Below are 23,084 nucleotides of genomic sequence, written 5' to 3' on the forward strand. Positions count from 1 at the left end.
AAGATGTGGTACAAAACAAATACAATGGAATATTACTAAGCCATAAAGAAGAATGAAATGATGCCATTTGCAGCAACATGATAGACCTAGAAATTATCATACTAAGTGAAGTAAGAGGGACAGAGAAAGACAAATATATCACTTGTATGTGGAATTAAATGATACAGATGAACTTATTTACAAAACAGACTCAGACATAGAAAAGAAACCTATGGTTACCAAAGGGAAAGTGGAGGAGGAGTCACTTAGGAGTTTGGGATTAAAATATGCACATTGCTGTATCTAAAATAGATTACTAACAAGGACCTACTGTATAGCACAAGAAACTGTACTCAGTTTATTGTAATAACCTATAATGGAAATTAATATAAAAATTTATATGTATATATAATGTAAAAGAATGTATATATACACACATTTGTTTCAATTTGCTATACCCTTGAAAGTAACACAACACTGTAAATCAACCATATATCAGTAAAATTTTTAAGAAAGGAAAAACGCATTGAAAAATTGAAAAGAAATCTTATTTTGGTTTCTATGATTTTGTTATTATGCTGTACCACTACAGCATATATCATCATGTTCATAGTACTTTCAACTTTGGTACTCTACCTTTCATTTGTAATAGAATCAGAGTCAGGGCAGTTTGCATATATATATATATGAGAAATAAATGGTTGACAACCACAGTAATTCTCTATTCTAGCTTTTTATTATTTTCCTTTTCTTGATATTCATTTTAATTAATTAAATATCAATACTTAGCTTATTTATGTATTATTATTTTTGTAGAATAACACAATTTTATATTTTTAATGCAAGGTATTTAAAAATCATAGTATTTTCAATATTGGTGTATTTTCATTTGATAATTTTATACATACTACTACATAAAATTATTTTCTGTTATCTCAAATTGCAAGTTTAATTTCTTAATAGAATTAAGGATTATTTTAGGTTTTGTTTGCTTTGTTTCAAAATTTGTTAATTTGAAGAAATTTGAGAAATTTCCTTTTTTTCTCTTTTTAAAATTTTTTTCATGTTTTGCTACAGTTTTTTTGAAAATTTCATATTGCCCTATATTTATGTCTTATAATGTTATTTTTTAAACTTAATGTGTTATCAAATCAATCATTTTCTATGGACAACTTTGGGGAAATGTGTTTTATGTTTGATAAATTGTTTAATATATATGTAACAGAAATTCATTGACTTTTCTTATTTCCCATATTTTAATTTGTCTACTTATTCTGTTGCTAATTATAGGAGTATATAAATATTCTATAATATAGTTCTAATTACAGTCAAATTATCCTTATATTTAAATTTTTAAAAGTACATTTTCTATGCTGTTCATATGAGATACATATTTGTTACTGTTTCCCTCTTGTGGATTGAACCAAAAACCAGTGTGAAGAAGAAAAACATGGCAATTTTTGAAGACTCACTTAAATGTGATAACTTGTGAATGACAAGCAAAATTGTGACTCTAAAGTGAGTACTTTAAGGGAGTTGGCAAATCTCTTGTTTTAGATGTTTGTTTCATTTTCTGTAAAATATGATAGGTATCTGGTCATCTGTGTTGAATATGATTCATCCAGGGGCATAGAGCAGGAAACGGAGCGTGCATTAGTTTGCATAGATTTTTAAATTTAGTCTTTAAAATAGTCTGTGATATAAGATTGGAATCCTTGAGAATTTTAAATAAGAAACCCTCAAAATGTGTTATGACTAGCCCATGTGCACATTTCTTATTGGTGTCAATTTACCACTAGAATCTAGCTCTCTTTATTCCAAATTCCATGTTTTTTTTTTTTCCACAAAACCTTACACAAGATAGATTAGATAAGAAAAGATATTTCTTGATACTTATCGTTCCCCCCCCCCAAATCCTGAGGATCTGTGTAACTGGTAAGAGAATTTTCAGATTAATTTTTTTAGAAGAGAGTGTCCTCTTAATTATGCAAGAGGACCAAATCCCTGTATGATACCCTTTCATCTGAGGTGTCTAATGTGTCTTCTGGAGTTTATAGTAAAAAGAAAGTTACATCTTTAATGCAGTAAACCCTGGAGACCAATCAGAAACTCACATAGTACTTTTCTCTTGTGGCCATTAATCATCTGTATCCCTGGAGAGTATTTATAAGAATATTTTAAATTAAAGATGAAGTCATCCTCGGGGCAGCACGTTTGGAGCCAGTTCTACTCGGATGGCTTCCAAAGAGTGTGATTCCCCATGGATGTCTAAAATAACCCTGCATTTTCACAGCTAAGTGTGCCAGTTAGAGAGATACCTGGGAGAGATGGAATCATGCCTTAGAGAGGGTTAATTGAGAAAATGGGGCTCCATTTGTCTCAAGGTACAGTGGGGGTGTAGTGTAGCTAATTTCTCAAACTTCTTCAGACAAATTGATCTGTTTTGCCATAATTAGTTATAGGTTACACCAGGGCAACCAGGTGATTCCCACTGGTAGAGGAAAACTTTTGTATCCTGCTGTGAATTATCTTAAATAAAGCCCATGTAAAATAATTCAGAATTTTAATCAGTTTCATTGGGCCCTATTAAAAAGTAAATTTAGGCAAAGAACAAAATTAGAAAGAAATTTAGGAAATCTCTGCGTAGGTGATTATAAGGCAAGACAAGCTTGAACTACTTTTAAGTGGTACAGTAGATGTTTAAAAATATAGAGTTAGAGACAAGTATTTACTTATGTTTTTATGCTTGTCATACCCACAGATACACGCAAGAATCTCTTGGGTGAATGTCGGTCTTTTTGGTGTCGTTTCCAAAGAGTTCATATGTTAAAAGTAATTTTAGTGTATATGAAAACACTATTATTTTCTGACTCCTTCCATCTTTTTGTTTTTTAAAATCTATTTGAAAGAGTGATTTATAGCCTCCTGTTTAAACTTATTTTACATTTCTTAATGTCTGGAAGTTAGTTTAGAACTTATTTTCATTTATTATTCTTTCAGTGGAAATAGTGGTCTTATATTATTCATCAGGTTTAATAAATATAATCTACAAAAAATGGGGAACATAAAAACTCTTTCTAAAACTTTTTTCTTTATATATGGACAAATTTGAATCATTGTTTCTCTTCTAACACACACATGTAAAGTAATATTTTACCCAATTCACACACACATGTAAGGTGATATTTTACCCAATTTCTTGGGATTTTAAATATGCATACTTAAATATATAACTTAAAAATCAGTTTGAATAGCGAGATGCAATTAAACCATTTCTCTTGAGAGGCTATTATTGGGACAATTAAAGAAGATATTTCCAATAGTCAATCAGATAAACACACTATAATCTTTACTTCATTCAGTTAATGTACTCATTATTTGTATTCCCTTCAAGGTCACATATATAGATTATAAATGTTTTATGTATATAATTTCCTCAGGGTTATTGTTTGATTGACTAGATTGAGCAGTTGCTTTGAACTACATTAGAATATGTTGTAGTATGATGAAGTGTTCTGAACTAGTTCTTTTAACCAGAGCTGCTATACAAAGAATAATGAATTAATTTCATCACTCATGATTCTAGGATTTGATAGCAACTAAATATCAAAATCATATCACAAGCAACCTTAATAACAATTAATTATACACAGGATTTGAGGAATGGCTACCAAAAAAATCCTCCAAATCTTCTCAAAGACACCTACTATATTCAACCATCTGAAGGAGTTTTCTTCCCATCACCCACCAAGTGTTTGGAATAAGTCTGGGAAGATAATTGTGGGGAGGAATTCTCTGACTGTGATGATTTAAATTGATAGATTTGAAAAAGTGATTTGGTGAAACTGATGAGTCTAATTTACATAAAACAATATGTAAGGTATTTTTACTTATATTTTCGGAATAATTAAAAAGAAAAACAAAGCTCTTCATCAAAAATAAGACATTTTATGCCTTCTGAATGAACCTATTTCTAGACACTAAATATTTGAGCTATAATTAAAATGTTTCTTTTACATTTTCCAGAACCTCATATCATTTAGAGGTGGCGGATTGATTATTTTAAGCAAGAGAGATAATGTTTTAAAATTTAAAGCTTTTCCCTAAAGTAGATAGAGATTGTTGTTATTTTTAAGTAAGAGAATTTCAGGGTTTTTTTTTAATTTATTTTTTATTTTGGTAAGTTAGAGCCGCACCCATGGCATACGGAGGTTCTCAGGCTAGGGGGTCAAATCAGAGCTACAGCTGCCAGCCTACACCACAGCCACAGCAAGGCCAGCTCTGAGCCGCATCTGCAATCTACACCACAGCTCACGCCAATGCCGGATCCTTAACCCACTGAGCGAGGCTAGGGATCTTACCTGAAACCTCATGGTTTTTAGTTGGATTCGTTTCTGCTACGCCATGACGGGAACTCCAAGAATTTCAGTTTTGATAATAGGTTATCAGATGATTATGGGACAGAAACTGATTATTCTTAGTGACAAGTTTAATTGTATTTGTCTATCTTATAACATTCATGCATATAAGTTATCCCCCCAAAGATTGGAAACCATATTTCACCTAAAGATGGAGGGTGGTGATCAGCAAGGAGGGCGACAATGGAGATTTAAATTTTAGTTACCTTCCTTTAGTGTCTAACACCTTCAAATGCAAAATGTGTTGTTTTTTAGGTCAGGGATCGGCCGTAACTAATTTAACTTAAACAGTTCAAAGGGAATCCTTTGTATATATTTCCTAAATGAATAACTAATTAGGATATACTTGAATAGTTTCATCAATTGAGAATTTTGTATTTTTGAAAGTCAGCTATTTCAGTTTTAAGTGACGTTTTCTTCATACTAAGCAGAAGGGTGCTTTCCTCTAGGTTCTTCCCACTGTTTTTAATTCTACCCTTTTCATCTTTGAGAATAAATTAAGCCTCTTGTCCTTTTCATGTATAATGATAACAGACTTCGGTTTTCTTGTATAATATTCAGCTTCCCTAATAACTTCCATCAAACCTTAAATATCATGACCAAACATAGCATTCCTGATCACCCTTGTGTTCTGGCTGTATTATTTTATCTGGGTCTTTCAAATGTACTAACACTTAGAATTGAACAGAATGCTTATTTATTTATTTATTTATTTATTTGTTATTTTAAAAATATATCAGTATTTAATTTTTTTTGTTTTTTTATAATGATTTTTATTTTTTCCATTATAGCTGGTTTAAAAATACTTATTTAGTTTGTGTTCCTTGAAAGATGGAGATACAGTCTGAGAATCTCTTGGATTGAATATTTTGGAAATCACTGATGGAATTGATGATGAGAGACAGTAGCTGTCTCTCCTCTTAAGCAGCTTATAAGTTATTTTGTATATTATAACTTCTGGGAAGTTATAAATGCTATTTTAGGTAATTGAATTAGGAGACAAAAAATGAATCATTTGTAACACACTCTTCCTTGGATGTATGCACAAAACAAAGAAGCAGAGGACGGAATGACCCACTTTCTTTGGGTAAATTTTAAATAATTAAATGAGGTAATATGTTTAATAAAATCGCATATGTAATATTATCTTGAGAGGTAAAATTTCACAAAGTATCAGATTTAAAAAAAAAAATAAAGATATTCAGACTTGATCTATGTTCAGATACAATCACTACAAATTCTGTCTACCAGATGGCACTGCTGGAGGGGCTTTTCCATGGCCAAGTCCAGAGTCTTCCTAACTCTATACAGTGAAATAAACTGCCTCTGATTTTAACAAGCTGGTAGGATGGGACTATATCTATATGTCATTACCTTCCTTAAAGGCATTTATTTGCAAGTTAGTATCTTGAAATTATTATATTGTTTATATTGTGAACACATATAATTTGGTATTAAACATACAAAATCCTATTCTGGGTTATTTTCCTTGCTGCGAAATTGGTCAGTGTTGCCAGATTAGTCAATAATTATTAACCAGTATTTGGCGTCTGCTTTTCCATGGTGGCAATTGTATATGGAAATTGAGAAAACATTATTTTTGAGTCTTATCTAAGCATTATTTTTAAAAATTCAAAAATTAAAACAGAACGACAGTGCACATATCCACATCTAGGAAAGGTTCTAGACACTTTAGTCTGTGTATTTGGGAAATTTTTCTTAAGTCAGGTGATCTGTCACAAAGATTACTTTTGCATCATATAATTTGTTCTGTTTTTTCTTTCTGAGGAAAATAAGAAAACCTCATAAAATTACATGTATGTGTAACTGGGTCCCCATGCTGCACAGTGGGAAAAAAAAGTGTATTGGGGGAAATAACAATAAAAAAAAAATCCCTAGGAATCCTGCCAAATGGATGCCTCTGAATTGTTTATCCTATAATATATGAGTGACATTTGTTAGAGAAATTTGCATCATTCTTGACTTACTCTTAAAGGATTTATGGATGTTTGATTAAGTAATGGAATTTATTGAAATCTATTTTAATTCATGAAATTTGTGGGGAAAACCGCTGAATATTTTAACCATATAAAGACATATCAAGCTAGAAGAAGACTGTGTGGAAATAATTAATCTTTTCTAGAAGAGTAAAAAGGTAGAGTTAAAAAAAATAGCAGTTCTCTGTCTCTAGAACTTCAGTTAAAATGGCTTTTGAATTACTGAAGTTTTCATTTACTGGCGAGGAATGCCTCATCTCTGAAAGATGTAAGCAAATGGTAGAAGAGAGGGGATCATTATGGTCTCATGCAGTAGAGAATTGCAGAGTTTGTATGACTAAAGCTGGGTTTGCTGGCCTGCAAGTCATCCTGACTCAAGATAATGCAGCTCTGGGCAGTGTTTTCCTCCCATCGACATCATAGTCACATTCTCCTCTATCCTTTTGCTCCAGCCTTCGGGAGCTCCAGAGATATATTCCCAAGTTCAAGTCTAATGGAAAAGGTATTACTGTCTTCCATCAACCTAAATAAGAATTAGTTTGATTGGACCTTTCTGAGTCATGTATCAGACTTGGAGCCAGGACCCTCTGTGAGGGTCACACGCCCACCTGTGCTCTATGGTGCTAGCATGTCATCTAAGAACTGGGAAACTGTGTCCAATGAAAAAGAAGGCAAAGGGACAATGGTTACTAAGAAGATAAAAATTTGAAAAATATCTCTTACAGATTAGGATTAATAAAGGATATAGAAACGAAAGGATCCTGAAATGTATGATTAAATCGATTTCTTCCCTCCATCTCAGGGTTGGAGGAGTGTCAAGAAAATGTACAAATGGAGCATTTTATACACTTCTAATTTCCTATCAAATTTCTGAAATTACAAATACAAACTCACTAAGCTAATTTTGGGATTGGGGGTAAGATTAGGTATATTAATACCATATGACTGAATTGATACTCTGTATCCGTGTTGTCGCTTTAGCCTCTGGTTTCCCACCCTCCTTTTATGCTTAAGAAGCTTTATTTACCCTAACTAGTTTATTCTTCAAGTTCTAACTTCCTGAGTTCTCTGTTTCCATTATCAACAGAAAGCTTATATTTGGGATGAGGCCTAATCAGGCCCTGGGTATTTAGATAGTTGCCTGAACAAGTTATATGCTTTTCCAGTGTGCTTGCAAGCCTCATCACTACATCTATCTTATGACAATTGGGGAGTTTCCTATGAACAATTAACCAAAACATTTTAAGCATGTTTTATAAATGATTTTTCGTCATCTCTGCAATAAGCAGAAAGTGAAATACTACACCATTTAGCCACTTCTGAGTGTTAACCCTTAAGAAAAGAGTATAATTTGAAGAAAAAATGCAATAGCATGCTCTTTAAGATCATGAATTTGTCATTTATAAATGGCGCTACCATCGGTTAGTTTCTTAAATGCTCTGAAATAAAGATCATTATTTCATCTTTATAATGGAAATAATAATACCCTAATTGAAATATTGAGAGGTCCAAGGGAGATAGACTCTGTAAAACACTCAGGAGAATATCTGGCCAAATGAATATTTGGTCTAATTATTACTGTCCACCCTCTTTTAAGGAGAGGTAGCTTGAGGTGAGATCAACACTATGTTCTCACAATGGCCAGTTGTCTAATTATAGAGAAATATTTGAAAAGTACAAGGTCCTTGGAATAATGTTTGGAGAAGCAGTATAAACTTGAGTATCTTAAATGGGTTAAAATCTTGAAAATAACTATACCATTTTTTTCTTACTTGTATACAATGAAATTAATTGAATGTCTAGAGTGATTAGGCTGTGAATTAAATTCTGGAATACAGTAATAAACAAGACATGGCCCTGCCTCCAGAAGGCTACAGTTAAGGGAAAACACAGATATTAATAGAAGAAACACAACTAAATGAACACTTAAAGCATGTTAAATATGGAAAGAAAACACAGGACCCAATGAAAGCTAGGCAGTGTCATAAAATATGTAAATAGGAAGAAGGAATGTCATTATGGAGATAAAGGAAAAAGATTTCATAAATAAGTGATTATTGAGTGGAGATTTGAAGGAAGAGTGTGGATTAATTCTATGAAGAGATGAGTTATTGGAGAGGGAGATTCTAGGGAGAGGAAGCACGATGAACCTTCTGTGCATGATGAGATGGTGTTCAGGAAACTAGAAGGAGTCATTGAAACTGGAACAGAGAGAACATCATGCTAGATAAGGTCTGTGAGAATAAAAAGGAACCAACTCATACAGAGACATTTTGGTCTCTGTTTTACAACTATCACCATGACTAAGGTCAGTCAGACTGGCTGTAGAGGGGGAAATGATGACAGTTTGGACTATGCCAGAGAAATAAGGAGAAGTGAATGGGTTTTTATGGTTCCTGTGTATAATTGTCATTATTTTGTGATAGGTTGAACATGGTGACAAAGAGAGCTATGCTACAAGGACAACCTTGAGACTCCTGTCTTCCATACAGAGTGGATGGGATATTAGTTTGTGCTAAAAATGGAAAATTTTTACATAGTCTTCAAGGTGGGGTTCACGCATAAGTTTGCTTTGGGCATGTTCAGTTGAGATGCCTTGAATTTCCATGTGAGATATCAACTAGAAACTGGACTTCAAATTTCAGATTGGTGCTATGGGATGTTAGCGGTTAATGCACTGAAATTAAGATGAAGCAGAACATTTTATTTTTTGCCACAGCCATGGCATGTAGTAGTTCCCTGGCCAGGGATCAAACCTGTGCCGCGGCAGTGACCCAAGCCACTGCAGTTGCAATGCCAGATCTTTAATCCATGGTGCCACAAGAGAATTCCCCGTGGGGAGCATTTTAAATGTCATTGAAACATGTATAATACTGGAGACTACATATTATGAACCAGCTTCAGGAATTGATCTTTATGTTCTTACAAATCATTTACTGAAGGAGTTGGGTAAATATGAACTTTTGAGGACAAAATGGGGTTTAAAATGATAACTATCTTTAAAAGCTTTGCAGGAAACATTATGCTAATAAGCTTTTACCAAATGATATTTACAATTTCAAATATGCCCAACACCTGTTCTTCCTTTATTTTTGAAATGACAGCTCCTTGCAATAAAAATGTTTCTTGATATGTGCTCTTAGAATGGCAAACATCTCCTTCTTCTATAACGTGAGGTTTGGGTTTAATGTTTCTAGTATGCATTAAAGGCTTTCTTACTAAAATAGTTGAAAATTTTTGAAAGAGTAGTAAAAGAACTCTGAAGGTAAGGTAAGTTTTATGTACATTGTATTTTATGAATTGATAGCTCAGCATATTAATTATGAGAAAATTACCAATTTTCCATTGATAAGATCCTCATTGTTTTTGGTAAATTCTCGTACTTGGGAAATAGTGTGGGAATAGGTGATTCTAGTCATTCAAATTTCTGCTTAAGCTAGGGTATAACATAAATGCTATATGTAACAGGCTTTCATATAACAGAATCAAATATTTGTAACAGAAAGTTTCAATTCGTTAGGAAAACAACTATGGAATGGCTTTAGTTTTTCCCAATCAACTGTTTCATATGGCTCTTTTGATTCCCCCTCTTATATATCTGAACTCTCTCTCAGTTTTGGTAACTTTCAGATGTCTTTTAATTATTGACATTTAGTGAATTGGTATTTTAAAACTTTCATCACACTTACTTCAGAACTCAGCCAATGCCTAACAGTTTCTAGACCCTATGATGTCCGGTAAATGGATGCCAGGGATGATAAATAGGAAAAGGGCACATTTCTTTACTGAGTGAGAAAAAGGCAATCGTAGGGTGTAGTTTATAGTGAGATCCAGTTGTTGCTATCGAAGCTGTTAGATTTCCATTTTTCTGATTCTTTGATTTCTTCCATCAGAGCTTTATAGTTTTTCTCGTGTCGATTTTATACATATATCGTTAAGTTTATGCATAGGTTGATTATTTTTTTCAAGTATTCGCTACTACATTCCTTTCAAACCCTGCTTTTAGAGATTCCTACAGTGAACCTCAAAAGTGCAGCAATAATAGGGTGTGAAACAGTTCTCCCATTTTTGTTCATAGAGTCCCCAGAGTCCAGCAGGTGCAAGCAAGGTATGTCTAGAACATTCAGTCATTTGAAGCTCCACTCAAATGGGAGTACTTCAGCTGCTCCAGGGGCCACATTTCAGCAAGCATCCAGATGGTCCAACTGCACCTTTTAATAGGCATTCTGATTTCTACAGTGATTCTCTTTGAAGCACGCTCAACCTGCTCAATATGATTTGGTGAGCTTGAAGCCCCCAGCCCCTTCCCATCTAGTGTGAGAAGCAGAAGGGAAAAAGCTCGTCGTGAACCTGCAGTTTAACAAGTACAACTGTTCCAACTTACCTCACACCCTCCTCAGTCAGCTTTATATACAGGTGGCTGCCACCCCAGAGGTGGCTGGGGTGATCTTCTGTCTTTTTAGGAAACCCACTTATTATTGGCTCATCCACAATCTTTTCAGAATTTAAAGACCCTCTTTCCTTGAGCTTTGTGCTCTTCTGGAATGGCTAAACAAGTGAAAAAGGTCCATTCCACACATGTCCCATCTTAAAAACATAGTTCCTGTGAATGTAATATTGAATTTACTTTATGATTTAAAAAATGCTTTAATAATTAAAAAACAGAATGAGTCAGATTGTATCATGATGGGGGTCTTGTGGAGGTACTGACTACTGAAGATTCTGGTACTTAAAAAAATCAATTTGGTCCCTGGGAGAGATGTTAAGTAGTCTTGATGTGGGGGAGCTGTGTTGGGCACGTCTCCCAGAAGCAGGCATGGACTGGGAGGCATCTCATGGGTGTCCACAGCTTTCTATTATGTAAGCTCGAGATCTGCACACGTCTTTTTTCTGAGGTTGCTTTTTTGGAGCCTCTCCTCATTCTTCTAAACCAGCTGTCAGTGTTGATATGTCTCATGGTATGTGTGGAAAATGGTCTTTTAAATTTTTACCTTGAGGAGGAACTCCTTTGAAGCTCAAGCAATAACATGGCACTCAAGTTTGGTAAAGAGATTTCTCTCATCTCTTTTCCTGGGAATTCAGCCCCACTCTGAAATCCAGGAGAACTGGAGGTTGAGAAATACGTAGCCACTACTTCTGTCACAAGCATGGATTTCTGAATAGTTTGGTAATAAGTAGCAACAGTCAGTCTTCTCTAAGTGGTTTTGGAGAACAGTGAGTGTTTAAAAATGAGGGCAAAGCAACAGAAGAGATCAGACCCTCTGTTATGACTTACAGTTGTTAGATTAACCTATATGTTTGTGTGCACGCATGCATGGGCGTGTGCCCACATGTGCATGTGCACACAGGTGAAGTATTTGTTTTGTGTCTCAGAGACAACTAACTAAGGGACTGCTTTGGAAGGGGAGAACCTCTGCTATAACACAGCTCTGCCTGTGGAGCCTCAGTCTCTCCTCTTCTCCCTCCCATCTGAGGTTATCACACTGTCCCATGTGTAGTTACAAACACTCACTCTCAACTGGAGAGAACACATTCGCATTGTTCAGTCATGGTACAAATATGAGTATATTTGCCCAGCTTCTACTTCTGGTGGTGTTTAGTCTCCGAGTTTAAAATGTCCAGACGTGTAATTCTAATTGATAAATATTGCACAGTCTGACCATCACTGTCCTGAAACTTAGGACATGGGTGATGATGAGACTAGAATGATAATGTGAACAAAGCATTATACTGCATGTTCAATGCAGAGAAAGACATAAAACATAGTGACAAAAACACAACTACAGTTTAAAATGCATGCATAGTAGCACAGGATGAGGAAACAAGGGCTCATGGTAAACTGGACAGAGATAGCAAACAGCACAATTTCAAATGGGAGGCATCAACAAAGCCAGTTTCACTACAGGCAAGCTGTCACAAAAAAAGCACTGGATCTTTCCTGTTCCACTTGGCTGAGCACATATTTAACATACATTTCTCTAAAACCCATTCATTCATAAGAAAACCTATAAAATTAATGGATAACAGCAAAGGAAGAATCTAATTTTGGATAAGGAATCAGTGTCCCTCATTGAATTTCCTAGTTAAATACTCAGAGGGTGTATTATAGTATACATCACTCATCAATATTTGTTAACAGTTGATTATTGAAGATGTGTGATCATTAAGATGTGCAGAGAACAGAGTAATTAGGGGAGTGTACTCCACTTAAGAAGTTAAATTATACAATCTTATACTTGTCACTGAATTATATTAATTACTTCATATTCATTTTGAATTTTTTCCACTAAAACATTACATTTTCCGTAGTCAAATGGTATGAAACATACTAACCTTAATGCTCTTACCATTGAAGAAGGGAAATATGAATGGTGTCCAGGACACCGGAGATGCTCAGCAGTTTTGTTGATTGAATATGGTTGATTGAATAAATGATAAACAGTTTAAATCATTTAATAAATATAAGGTAAACAAAAGAGCCTACCAAATAATTCCCACTTTCACAAAAATACAACAAACAATCCATGTCTTTATTGGTTCTCGTGCTGTGAGTACCTTAGTGACAATACATATTAGAGGGGTCATGAAACCTTGGGTAACCTCTCTGTACCATAGTGTAAGTTTCAGCTATGAAGGCTGGTTTAGGCCATTTGCCTGAGAGAGTTCCTGTGCATTAGTTTTTGGAAGGCTTCCTTCACTTCCTTGTTCCTCAAGGTGTAAATAACAGGGTTCAGAGCAGGCGTGACCACCGTGTACATGAGTGCCGTTGCTTTGTCTGATGCTGGAGTGTGTGCAGTCTTTGGTTGGAGGTAGGTGAACAAGGCAGTGCCATAGAACAGAGACACAACCAGGATGTGAGAAGAGCAAGTGGAGAAAGCTTTGCGTCTGCCGGCTGCTGAGGGGATTCTCACGATGGTCACCAGAATGCGCGCATAGGAGCACAGGATGAGGAAACAGGGGCTCATAATGAACAGAACAGAAACAGCAAATATCACAATCTCATTACGGGAGGTGTCCACACAAGCCAGTTTCACCACAGGCATGATGTCACAGAAAAAGTGCTGGATCTCTCCTGTTCCGCAGAAGGGCAGAGTGAAGATCCATGTGATCTGGGCTGCCTCCACCACGACCCCAGTGGTCCACGAGGCTGCAGCCAACCTGAGACACACTGGAGGGCCCATCAGGAGCGTGTAATGCAGAGGGTGACAGATAGCTATGAAGCGGTCATAAGCCATGGCTGCCAGCAGGCAGCACTCTGTCAGTCCCAAGATGCTAAATACGTACATCTGGGCTGCACAGCCTCCCACGCTTATGGTCTTGGTCTCCACAAGCAGGTGCACCAGCATCTGAGGCACCACGCTGGTGATATAGCACATCTCCAGGAAGGAGAGGTTCACCAGGAAGAAATACATGGGTGTGTGCAGGGCAGGGGTGACCCTGATCAAGCTGATGATGATGAGGTTTCCTCCCACTGTGAACAAGTAAATGGCTAAGACCAGCACGAACAGCACGGGTTGTAACTCTGCCAGAGAGGAAAATGCCACAAGTGTGAATCTGGTGCAGAGGGACTGGTTTCCACTCATCCTCGGCCCCGAGCCAGACCTCTGTGGAGACAGCAGAGAGGGCACCTAATATGTGAGGGAATCCAGACGCCTAGCCTACGTCTCTATGGAAGTCCGAAACAGGAGCTTTCCTAGGATCACAGGTCCGACATGAGAACCTCTCCATAGGAAACCCTTGGATACCTGGCTAAAGCTTTCAGCACAACTGCCCAATTTCAATGCATGCAGACTTTCTTCCTGATGTGGAGTTTTGGATTTTCACAGAAAGTTACATAAAGTAATTTCTTTAAATGACATAATCTGATTTTTTATCTTATTGTTATTCTAAACATATGTACATTGTAATATAGACCCATTACTCTTATGTGAGTTATATATATATAATATTAGAATGAAGTCATTCTAATTGTAAAGGAGGCACATAAAACCCAAGTGTCTCGAGGAAAATATAAAGCCACTGTATTCTGGTCTTCTGGATTCCACGGTTTTTCCTGAAAGCTCTACTAACGTGTCAGGACTTGGGTATAATTCTAGTCATTCACCTATTCGTTTTCTTCCCTATTTGGTTTGAAAAGGATGAGATCATAAGTAGGCCACTAAAATCCATGGAAATCAAACTAACAAGATCTCCTTTCTGTAACCCTAATGTCATTTAAGAGGAAATTTTGAATGGGAGAACATACCTAGAACCACAAGGAACTTTCTGTTTCTGGTTGGGCTTCTAGATATCTTACAAGTCCAACGTATAACATGGGGAAAGAACAGACAGTATTTCTGTTCTAACTAGAGACCATAGGGATTTCATCCAGTGCACAGTTTAATTATGTTTTTCTCAGGAGGAATTTGTTCCGAAGCAGCAATGATGAAGATTAATATAAATTTGGTTTCCATTATTTGCATTTTCTATTGCTTATCTATTGCTGTTTAGTTACATCACTTAAATTACAATGGGAAAACTAAAATTTTCTCATTGATTTTCATCTTGCAATGCACATAATTACTGAACTGTCTGGATATTTTCCACAACCATTGCCTTTAAACTTCTGAAATACACAGTGACAGGTCAGGTCTTTGTGATGTCAGTAAACTCCGTATAGGACACAGAGTAGTCTCCATATACCCACAACAGCATTTACTTCGTTCATTGTCTATAATTAAATTTTAATAAATGCACCTAATTAGGGAAACAAAGTTCTTTAGATACTACATTTAAATGAGATCATATGGTATTTGTCTTTATATGTGTGGTTTACTTAGCATAATGCCCCCCAGTTAAATCCATTTGGTCACAAATGGCAGGATTTCCTTCATGTTTTTATGGCCAAGCTGTATTCTTCTTTAATATTGGTCTTGCAATTATTTTTTTCATAGAAAGTGGTAGACTACAGAATTGGAGAAAATACTTGCAAACCATATATTCAATAAGGATATCCCAAATATATAAAGAACTCAGGCAATTCACTAGCAAAAAATAAATTCATTTAAAACATAGACAAAGGACCTGAGTGTCCATTTCTCCAGAGGAGACGTATAAATAGCCAATATGAACTCAGGCAATTCACTAGCAAAAAATAAATTCATTTAAAACATAGACAAAGCCAATATGTACATGAAAAGGTGCCCAACATCCCTCCTCATTGAGATATCATTTCATATCTCGTAGGATAATGATTATCAAAAAGACAGAGATAACAAGTGCTGTGGTTCCCCTTGTGGCTCAGCAGGTTAGGAACAAGACAGAGTATCCATGAGGGTGCAGGTTTGATCCCTGACCTCACTCAGTGGGCTTCGGATCTGGTGTTGCTGCAAGTTGTGGCCATGGGTCGCAGATGTGGCTCAGTTTCAGTGTTGCTGTGGCTGTCGTGTAGGCTGGCAGCTGCAGCTCTCATATGATCCCTAGCTCAGGAACTTCTGTATGCCGCAGGTGCCACCTTAAAAAGGAAAAAAAGAGAGAGAAAATAAGTGCTGATGAGAAAAGGGTATCCTTGTGTGCAGTTGGCTGGAATGTAAATTGGCACAATCATGATGAACAACAGTATGGGAGTCCTCAAAATGTTTAAAATAGAACAACCAGATGATCCAGCAGTCCCTCTAGTGGGTATATAGTGAAAGGAAACAAAATCATTATTTCCAAAAAAAAAAAAAAAAAAAAAAAAAAAGATCTGCACTCGCACGTCCGTTGCAGCATTATTTGCAGTAACCAAGATATGAAAACAACCCGAGTGTGTGTCTTTGACATGTTTTTATAGTCAACCATTGATGTCATAAAACAAAATAAATTGCTGATTCTACGTTTTTCTATTTAATCTCCATCTGAACTCTGTGTTGACTCTTTCTCAATCTTTGTTGACTAGTTCTGAAACCAGGGAAGAGGATTAAAAATATGAAATGTGTATAGCTGGCCCTTGAACAACAGAGGTTTAAATGGCACATGACCACTTATATATGAAGTTTTTCAAAAAGTACCTGCTACATACCTACAACATGATCCTCAGTTGGTTGAATCCACAAATGCATAACTGCAGCAGATATGGAGAATGGACTTATGTGAAGTTATCCAAGGAGTTTTGACTTCCAGCAGGGGAGGAGTGGTGCTCGTTATCCTCTGTATTGTTCAAGGGTCACTCGTATGGTTGGGTATAGGATATTTAAAAATGAAAAGCTCTCTCTCACGCTGTTTCACATCTCTTTTTGCCCTGAATAACTTGGTAAGAGCCACACATTTGGTGAAGTCATGACCAGATGAGAATGAGCCCCACCCAGTTATAACAACAAAATACGGACTTCAGTTCTCATGGTAATTTCTTATATCCTTCTCTAATCTCATAGAACATGCGTTTATGAGTGGTGCTGAACACAAAAGACTTGGGATGAAAGAGTGGAAAATGGCAACAGCATTTTCTAAGGCAGAAAAGAGTATTTAAAGGAGTGATTACGTATACCAAATATTTCTGAGAAGTTGAGAAAAAATAGATTTGAGTCATCTGTTTATTTTTAGCTACACACTGGCCAGTGCCAACTTCAGTAAAAAATACTTTTGAAGGAAAGGTAAGAGAAAAAAAACAGATTCAAGTTATTTATGAATAAATAGAAGTTGAGAAATGGAAAAAAAATGGAAACAACATGTTGGAGACACTTGCCCATGAAAGGAGCGAGAAAGGCAGAGTGATTGCTACCTAAGGAAAAAAATAATAGATAAGACAAGACTACTTATGATTGTTGTTCACTGTGTTTTTAAGATGAAGAACCAGGAGCATATTTGTTAAATAGATTTGAAGGAGTCATCTAAAATAAAATCCCTATGTATGTCCCCTGCATACACATTTTGAAAATAGAGTGGCATAACCTTATTTTTAGGGTTACTAATTGGCCCAATTTCAGTATTGTTGTGTCTTAGGGAACAGAGAGGCCCATGGAGAGAAGGGAATAGCCTGTCAGTCTATAGAATAGTCACATTTCTCAAGTTTTCCATCTTCTACAGGTGCAGTTCGTGGTACCCCAAAACAATTACAGTAGTAAAAATCAGAGATTACTGATAACTATTCAGCACAATAAAATGAGATATGCTTGTATAGTTACAATATTGTATATTAGATTCTTAGAACTTACTTATCTTATAACTGGACATTTATATCCTTTGTCCAACATGTCCCCATTCTTCCTATCCACCACCCTGCCTCTGGAAACTATTATTCTATTTTCTGTTTCTATACTTTGGCTTTTTAAAATTCAGCATATAAGTGAGATTGTATCTTGACTGCAACCTCGTTAAAAGTTCTGAGACAAATATCCCCAGATAAACTGTTCCTGAACTCCAGAACCACAACAATTGTGAGGTAATCATTATTTATTATTGTTTTAAGTATTGAGGTATTTGGTTACATGAATTTCATCAAATGAAAATTCAAACCATATAATTGGGAATCTGTGTCTCTTTCACTTTTCAGACTTACTGTGCCTGCCACCTGGTAGGTGAGCCAACAAATCTATAGGTAAAGAATCATTGATTTGTTTCCAGGAAAATTCAGAATTATAACAACCATTAAGAATTCTCAGGCAAAATAATTAAGATGGACTACCCACAAGATGGCAGTAATACATAGTCAGTGAATGCCTTGTATAATCTGATTTTAGGAATTATTTAATAAAGAAGTGAAATACTCTTGAGTGGTAATTTGGACATCTACACAGGGAGCTATGTTTTACCTGAATTTGGTGGGGAGGGGTAAAGATATTCATTTAGGAACAGATAAGGCAGAAATAACTCCATTGAAGTTCACTTCATCTTTAGATCAAGGGGTTTTCATCATCTTCTTCTTGAGATCTAATAAAAATTTTAGTTAAAAATTTTGAAAACAAAGCAAAAGCCTGAGACATGGGTCAGTAATGCACCATCTTTAATGCTGATTTTTCTTGCCCAGTGTTACAAATATATCCTTCATATTATACATATTTACAATGTGTATCTATTTATATATTTACAAATATGTAATTTTACATGTTTACAACTATTTATTACATGAAATAAGGTATGCAAATTATAAAATGCTGATGAAAGAAATCAAAGGTGACACAAACAGATGGAAAGATACACCATGCTCTTGGATTGAAAGAATCAGTTTTGTCAAATGGGTGTGCTCACCAAAGCAATCCCTGGATTTAATGCAATCCCTATCAAGTACCAATGACATTCTTTACAGAACTAGAACAAAACATTTTAAACTTTCTATGAAAACACAAAAGACCCCAAATAGTGAAAGCAATATTGAAAAAGAAAAATGGCACTGGCAGAATCAGGCTTCCTGACTTCAAACTATGCTCTAAAACTACAGTTATCAAAACAGTATGCTGATGGCACAAAAACAGAAATATAGATGAGTGGAAGAGGATAACAAGTCAAGAAATAAACCCATGCACCTATAGTCAACCTATCTATGACAGAGGAGGCACGAGCATACAGTGGAGCAAAGACAGTCTCTTCAATAAGTGGTGGTGGGAAGACTAGACAGGTAAACATAAAAGAATGAAATTAGAACATTCTCTAACACCATACACAAAAACTCAAAATGGATTAAAGACCTAAGCATAAGCCCAGATGCTATAAAACTCCTAGAGGGAAACAGGCAGAACTTGACATAAATTGCAGCAAGGTCTTGTTTGATCCACCTCCTAGGATAATGACAATAAAGACAAAAATAAACCAGTGAGATCTATTCAAACTTAAAAGCTTTTGCACAGAAAAGGAACCATTTAAAAAATGAAAAAACCCATAGAATGGGAGAAAATCTTTACAAATGGAACAGCTTTCTAGGGATTAATCTCCCAATTATAGAAACATCTCATGGATCTTTATATTAAAAAAAAATCCAAAAAACCCAATCGAAAAATGGACAGGAGATCCCAACGATATTTCTCCAAAGAAGACATACAGATGGCCAAAAACACATGAAAAGATGCTCAACACCACTAATTATTAGAGAAATGCAAATAAAAACCTGCTGAGTAGCATTGAGAACTATGTCTAGATACTCATGTCACAACAGAAGAAAGGGTGGGGGAAAAACTGTAACTGCAATGTATACATGTAAGGATAACCTGACCCCCTTGCTGTACAGTGGGAAAAAAAAAAAAAAAACTAATGAGGTACCACTTCATACCAGTCAGAATGGCCATCATAAGTGAGTCTACAAATAAATGCTGGAGCGGGTGTGGAGAAAAGGGAAACCTTCTCCACTGTAGGAGGGAATGTAAATTGCTACAGCCACTATAGAAAACAATATGGAGGTTCTTCAGAAAAGTATATATAGAACTACCATATGATGCAGCAATCCCACTCCTGGACATATATCTGGACCAAACTTGCATTCACAAAGACACATCCACCCTTATGTTCATCGCAGCACTATTCACAGTAGCCAAGACATGGAGGCAACCTAATTGTCCATCAACAGAGGACTGGATAAAGAAGTGGTATATATATATACAATGGAATATTGCTCATCCATAACAAGAAGGAAATAATGACATTTGCAGCAACATGGATGGACCTAGAAATTATCATGCTAAGTAAAGTAAGTCAGGCAGAGAAAGACAAATATCATATGATATCACTTATATGTAGAATCTAATAAAAATGATACAGAAGAACACTTAAAAAACAGACTCTTGATTTCAAAACCAATCTTACGGTTACCATATGTGAAACCACTGGCAGGAGAGAGGCATTGGGACAGTGGGAAAAAAGAATGGATATATTCATAAGTATGACTGACTCACTTTGCTCTACACCTGAAACTGATACAGAATTGTAAATCAACTATACTCCAATAAAATTAAATTTTTTAAAAAAGAGAAAAATAGATCAATTATATGTTACAACTTTTTCTTTGAAAACATTGCATATTCATTTTACTTAATTATTATTTTGTTTTATTTTGTTTTTTAGGGCTGTCCCTGTGGTGCGTGGAAATTCCCAGGCTAGGGGTCCAGTCAGAGCTGTAGCCGCCAGCCTACACCACAGCCACAGCCACTCCAGATACTAGCTGCATCTGTAACCTACACCACAGCTCATGGCAATGCTGGATCCTTAACCCACTGAGCAAGGCCAAGGATTGAACCCACATCCTTATGGATACTAGTCAGATTTGTTACCGCTGAGCCACAACAGAAACTCCCCATTTTACTTATTTTAAAGGTAGATATATCGAATCAAAAATTAAAAAAGGGATTTTTAAACTATTATACCATTGTTACTTAGTTTACTTAGAAAATAAAGATTAAGACATATTAATTTCCACAAATGTAGGAAGCTTCCCTTTTACTTTTCCAGAAGGAAGCAAAATTAATAGTAGTAACATTTCCTATTTAGTTATTTGTTAAATCTGCTTTTCATGTATACTTTAAACTCATGGGGCTCTTTTGAGGGTTTTTGCCCTTTAAAGATTTTGTTAAACTTTTTGAATCATTCTCATTATGCTAATTTATGACTTTTAAGTTAACTTTATTATGAGTTCGTTCTACGACCAAAATAGTAAAATAACAAGAAGATTCCCGGCAGCCTTGTTAGCTCATTACAAAATACTTCAAAGCAGAATGTTATGTCTCTGCCCACTAAATTAAAACAGCCCTTGAAATTAAAAGGATAAAATATTCTAAGAATTAAAAATTTTTTATCTCTTTATGGCAATAGCCATGTTAATATTATAAGATATTGCTTTCATGGAAAAATATATGAATCTTGGTAATGTTTCCAGTTTTCTCATAGTGAACCAAATCAATAGTCAAACTATTGAAGGCATAAAACAGCAATACAGTACATGCCAGTTATCAGCTTAACTTGCTTAGTTTAATCGTTTAAAAAGATCATTATAAGTAAAATACGTGTTTGAAGTAATACCATTTTTAGTGAATTAAAAATAAAGTTCAAAATAATGTAAATTTCAAGGATGTGGTAGAAGTTCACTCTATCAGTTTTGGACCAAAATCTACTCCACAAAAAAATACAAAACCTTTTTCAAGGAAAGCTTAAATATATATTTCTCATATCGTCATGGCCTAGCAATGTGTGAAATCCCAGGGGATTGACCAGTGTGGCCTATACACCCACCACAAATATCTATTATTAAGAAATGCATATGGAACTGCAGCCGTTGTGATTGAAAGGAAATATAAGCAGTTACGTGAACATTCGATATTCTCTCCTATGAGGTAAAGCAGGTATTTAATTGGCAATGGTCCCTTCTATTAATATCCCAGGGATCATTTCCCTAAGGCCTGTCGCATTTTTAAAATATTGTTCCTAGGATATATCCACCACTTAATGCCAGTGCAAAGCAGCTAGTCTGAGCTATTTGCTTAATTCTGACCATTTTAGTTACAGATTTCAAGATCAGTTGACAGTGCTCACAAAATACTAACTTACCTTTTAAAAAAGGCGTTAAATTTGTAATGAAAGAAGTATGGAGTTTTATTTGGTAAGATATATCCGGCTACAACTTTATGATTTGTTTCTCAATTTCTTAAAAAGTAGTTTTATTCGTGAATCTATGCATGACGCAAAAGTTTTCAGGAAAATAACTATAGGTGTTTACATGTGAAAGAAGGAGTAACTCGATGCTTTCTTAAAGTAAAAGAAAACAGAAAATAGTAGAGGTTTTGTCTAGAGAGCTATAGAATGCTGAAGAAGAGAGTACTAAGAAAACATGGTTGATATTTAAGAAATGCTGTGGATTATAAGCATACAAAGTATTTTCAATTCAGATATTGGGCTTATTTGCTCTCCAACTTTCACGAATTTACATTTTGGGTTGTTAGAAGTGCTGTTCCAGTTAAAAAACTTTTTTCCTCTTTTTTTTTTTAGGGCCACACCTGCAACATATGGAAGGTCCCAGGCTAGGCGATGCAGAATCCAAGCTGCGTCTGAGGCCCACACCACAGCTCAGAGCAACGCTAGATCCTAAACCCACTGAGCAAGGTCAGGAATTGAACCTGCATCCTCATGGATACTAGTCGGGTTCATTTCCGCCGAGCCACAGGGGGAATTCCCACTAGTCGGGTTCTTAACCCGCTGAGCTACAATGGGAACTCCTAGTTAGAGACATTTAATGATGATCTCAGCTTTAGGTTGTACTCCAGATACTGATGATGTAGTTGCATTAATGCGTAATCATTGTTATGAGAAAACAGGTATTTGTGAGAAAGCAGCTAGAATTAGAGATAAGGCATATTTTCTAGAAAATGTTGAGGCTGGCTTGCTGAATGGGAAGTGAAAAAAACTCTTTGGCCTCATTAGGGCATAGCCAGTTAAATTAGTGGACTTAAGATGAATGTCATTAAATTATTAAAATTTTGTTCAGCAAATGAAAGAGCACATCCTATTCTATATAGCAGTCATGACAACTACAGATTGCAAATTTTTACAACAGACGTCCGTAAATCTGTGGTAGCAACTGCAACATCAGTGCTAATGGGTTTTATTTATTTTTTTTAGAGGATTTATGCAAAGTAATCCGTATCCTATTTTTTAGGATAAAAAAGTATCCTATTTTTCAGGATAGTGAGAGACTGAGAGGGATAGTTGGAGTTGCACTCTGTGACATTATAAAGCTCTAGTTCTCCAAAATCTTACT

The 23,084-nt window shown here is 35.5% G+C and overlaps 2 protein-coding genes across 4 annotated transcripts in view; one reads left to right on the top strand and one right to left on the bottom strand.

Annotated features, from left to right (window-relative positions):
* LOC146403204 (uncharacterized) overlaps nucleotides 1-23,084 on the top strand; it is a 732,844-nt gene that overhangs the window by 18,651 nt on the left and 691,109 nt on the right. The gene's annotated exons all lie outside the window — the stretch shown is intronic.
* On the bottom strand, nucleotides 9,013-16,109 carry LOC100513011 (olfactory receptor 10C1-like). Its single transcript, XM_084957838.1, has one exon. It carries the CDS (start codon nucleotides 13,975-13,977, stop codon nucleotides 13,036-13,038), a length of 942 nt encoding a protein of 313 aa, XP_084813964.1. The 5' UTR covers nucleotides 13,978-16,109; the 3' UTR covers nucleotides 9,013-13,035.

The sequence above is a fragment of the Sus scrofa genome, chromosome 5, assembly GCF_054392235.1.
Source record: "Sus scrofa isolate SSC_HxYL_T2T_F1_AM1 chromosome 5, Sscrofa_HxYL_maternal_Yorkshire_Landrace_v2.0, whole genome shotgun sequence".
In the NCBI taxonomy this organism is placed as follows: Eukaryota; Metazoa; Chordata; class Mammalia; order Artiodactyla; family Suidae; genus Sus; species Sus scrofa.

Coding starts and splice junctions, on each gene's coding strand:
- LOC100513011 (XM_084957838.1), bottom strand. CDS start 13,977: ATGAGTGGAAACCAGTCCCTCTGCACCAGATTCACACTTGTGGCATTT.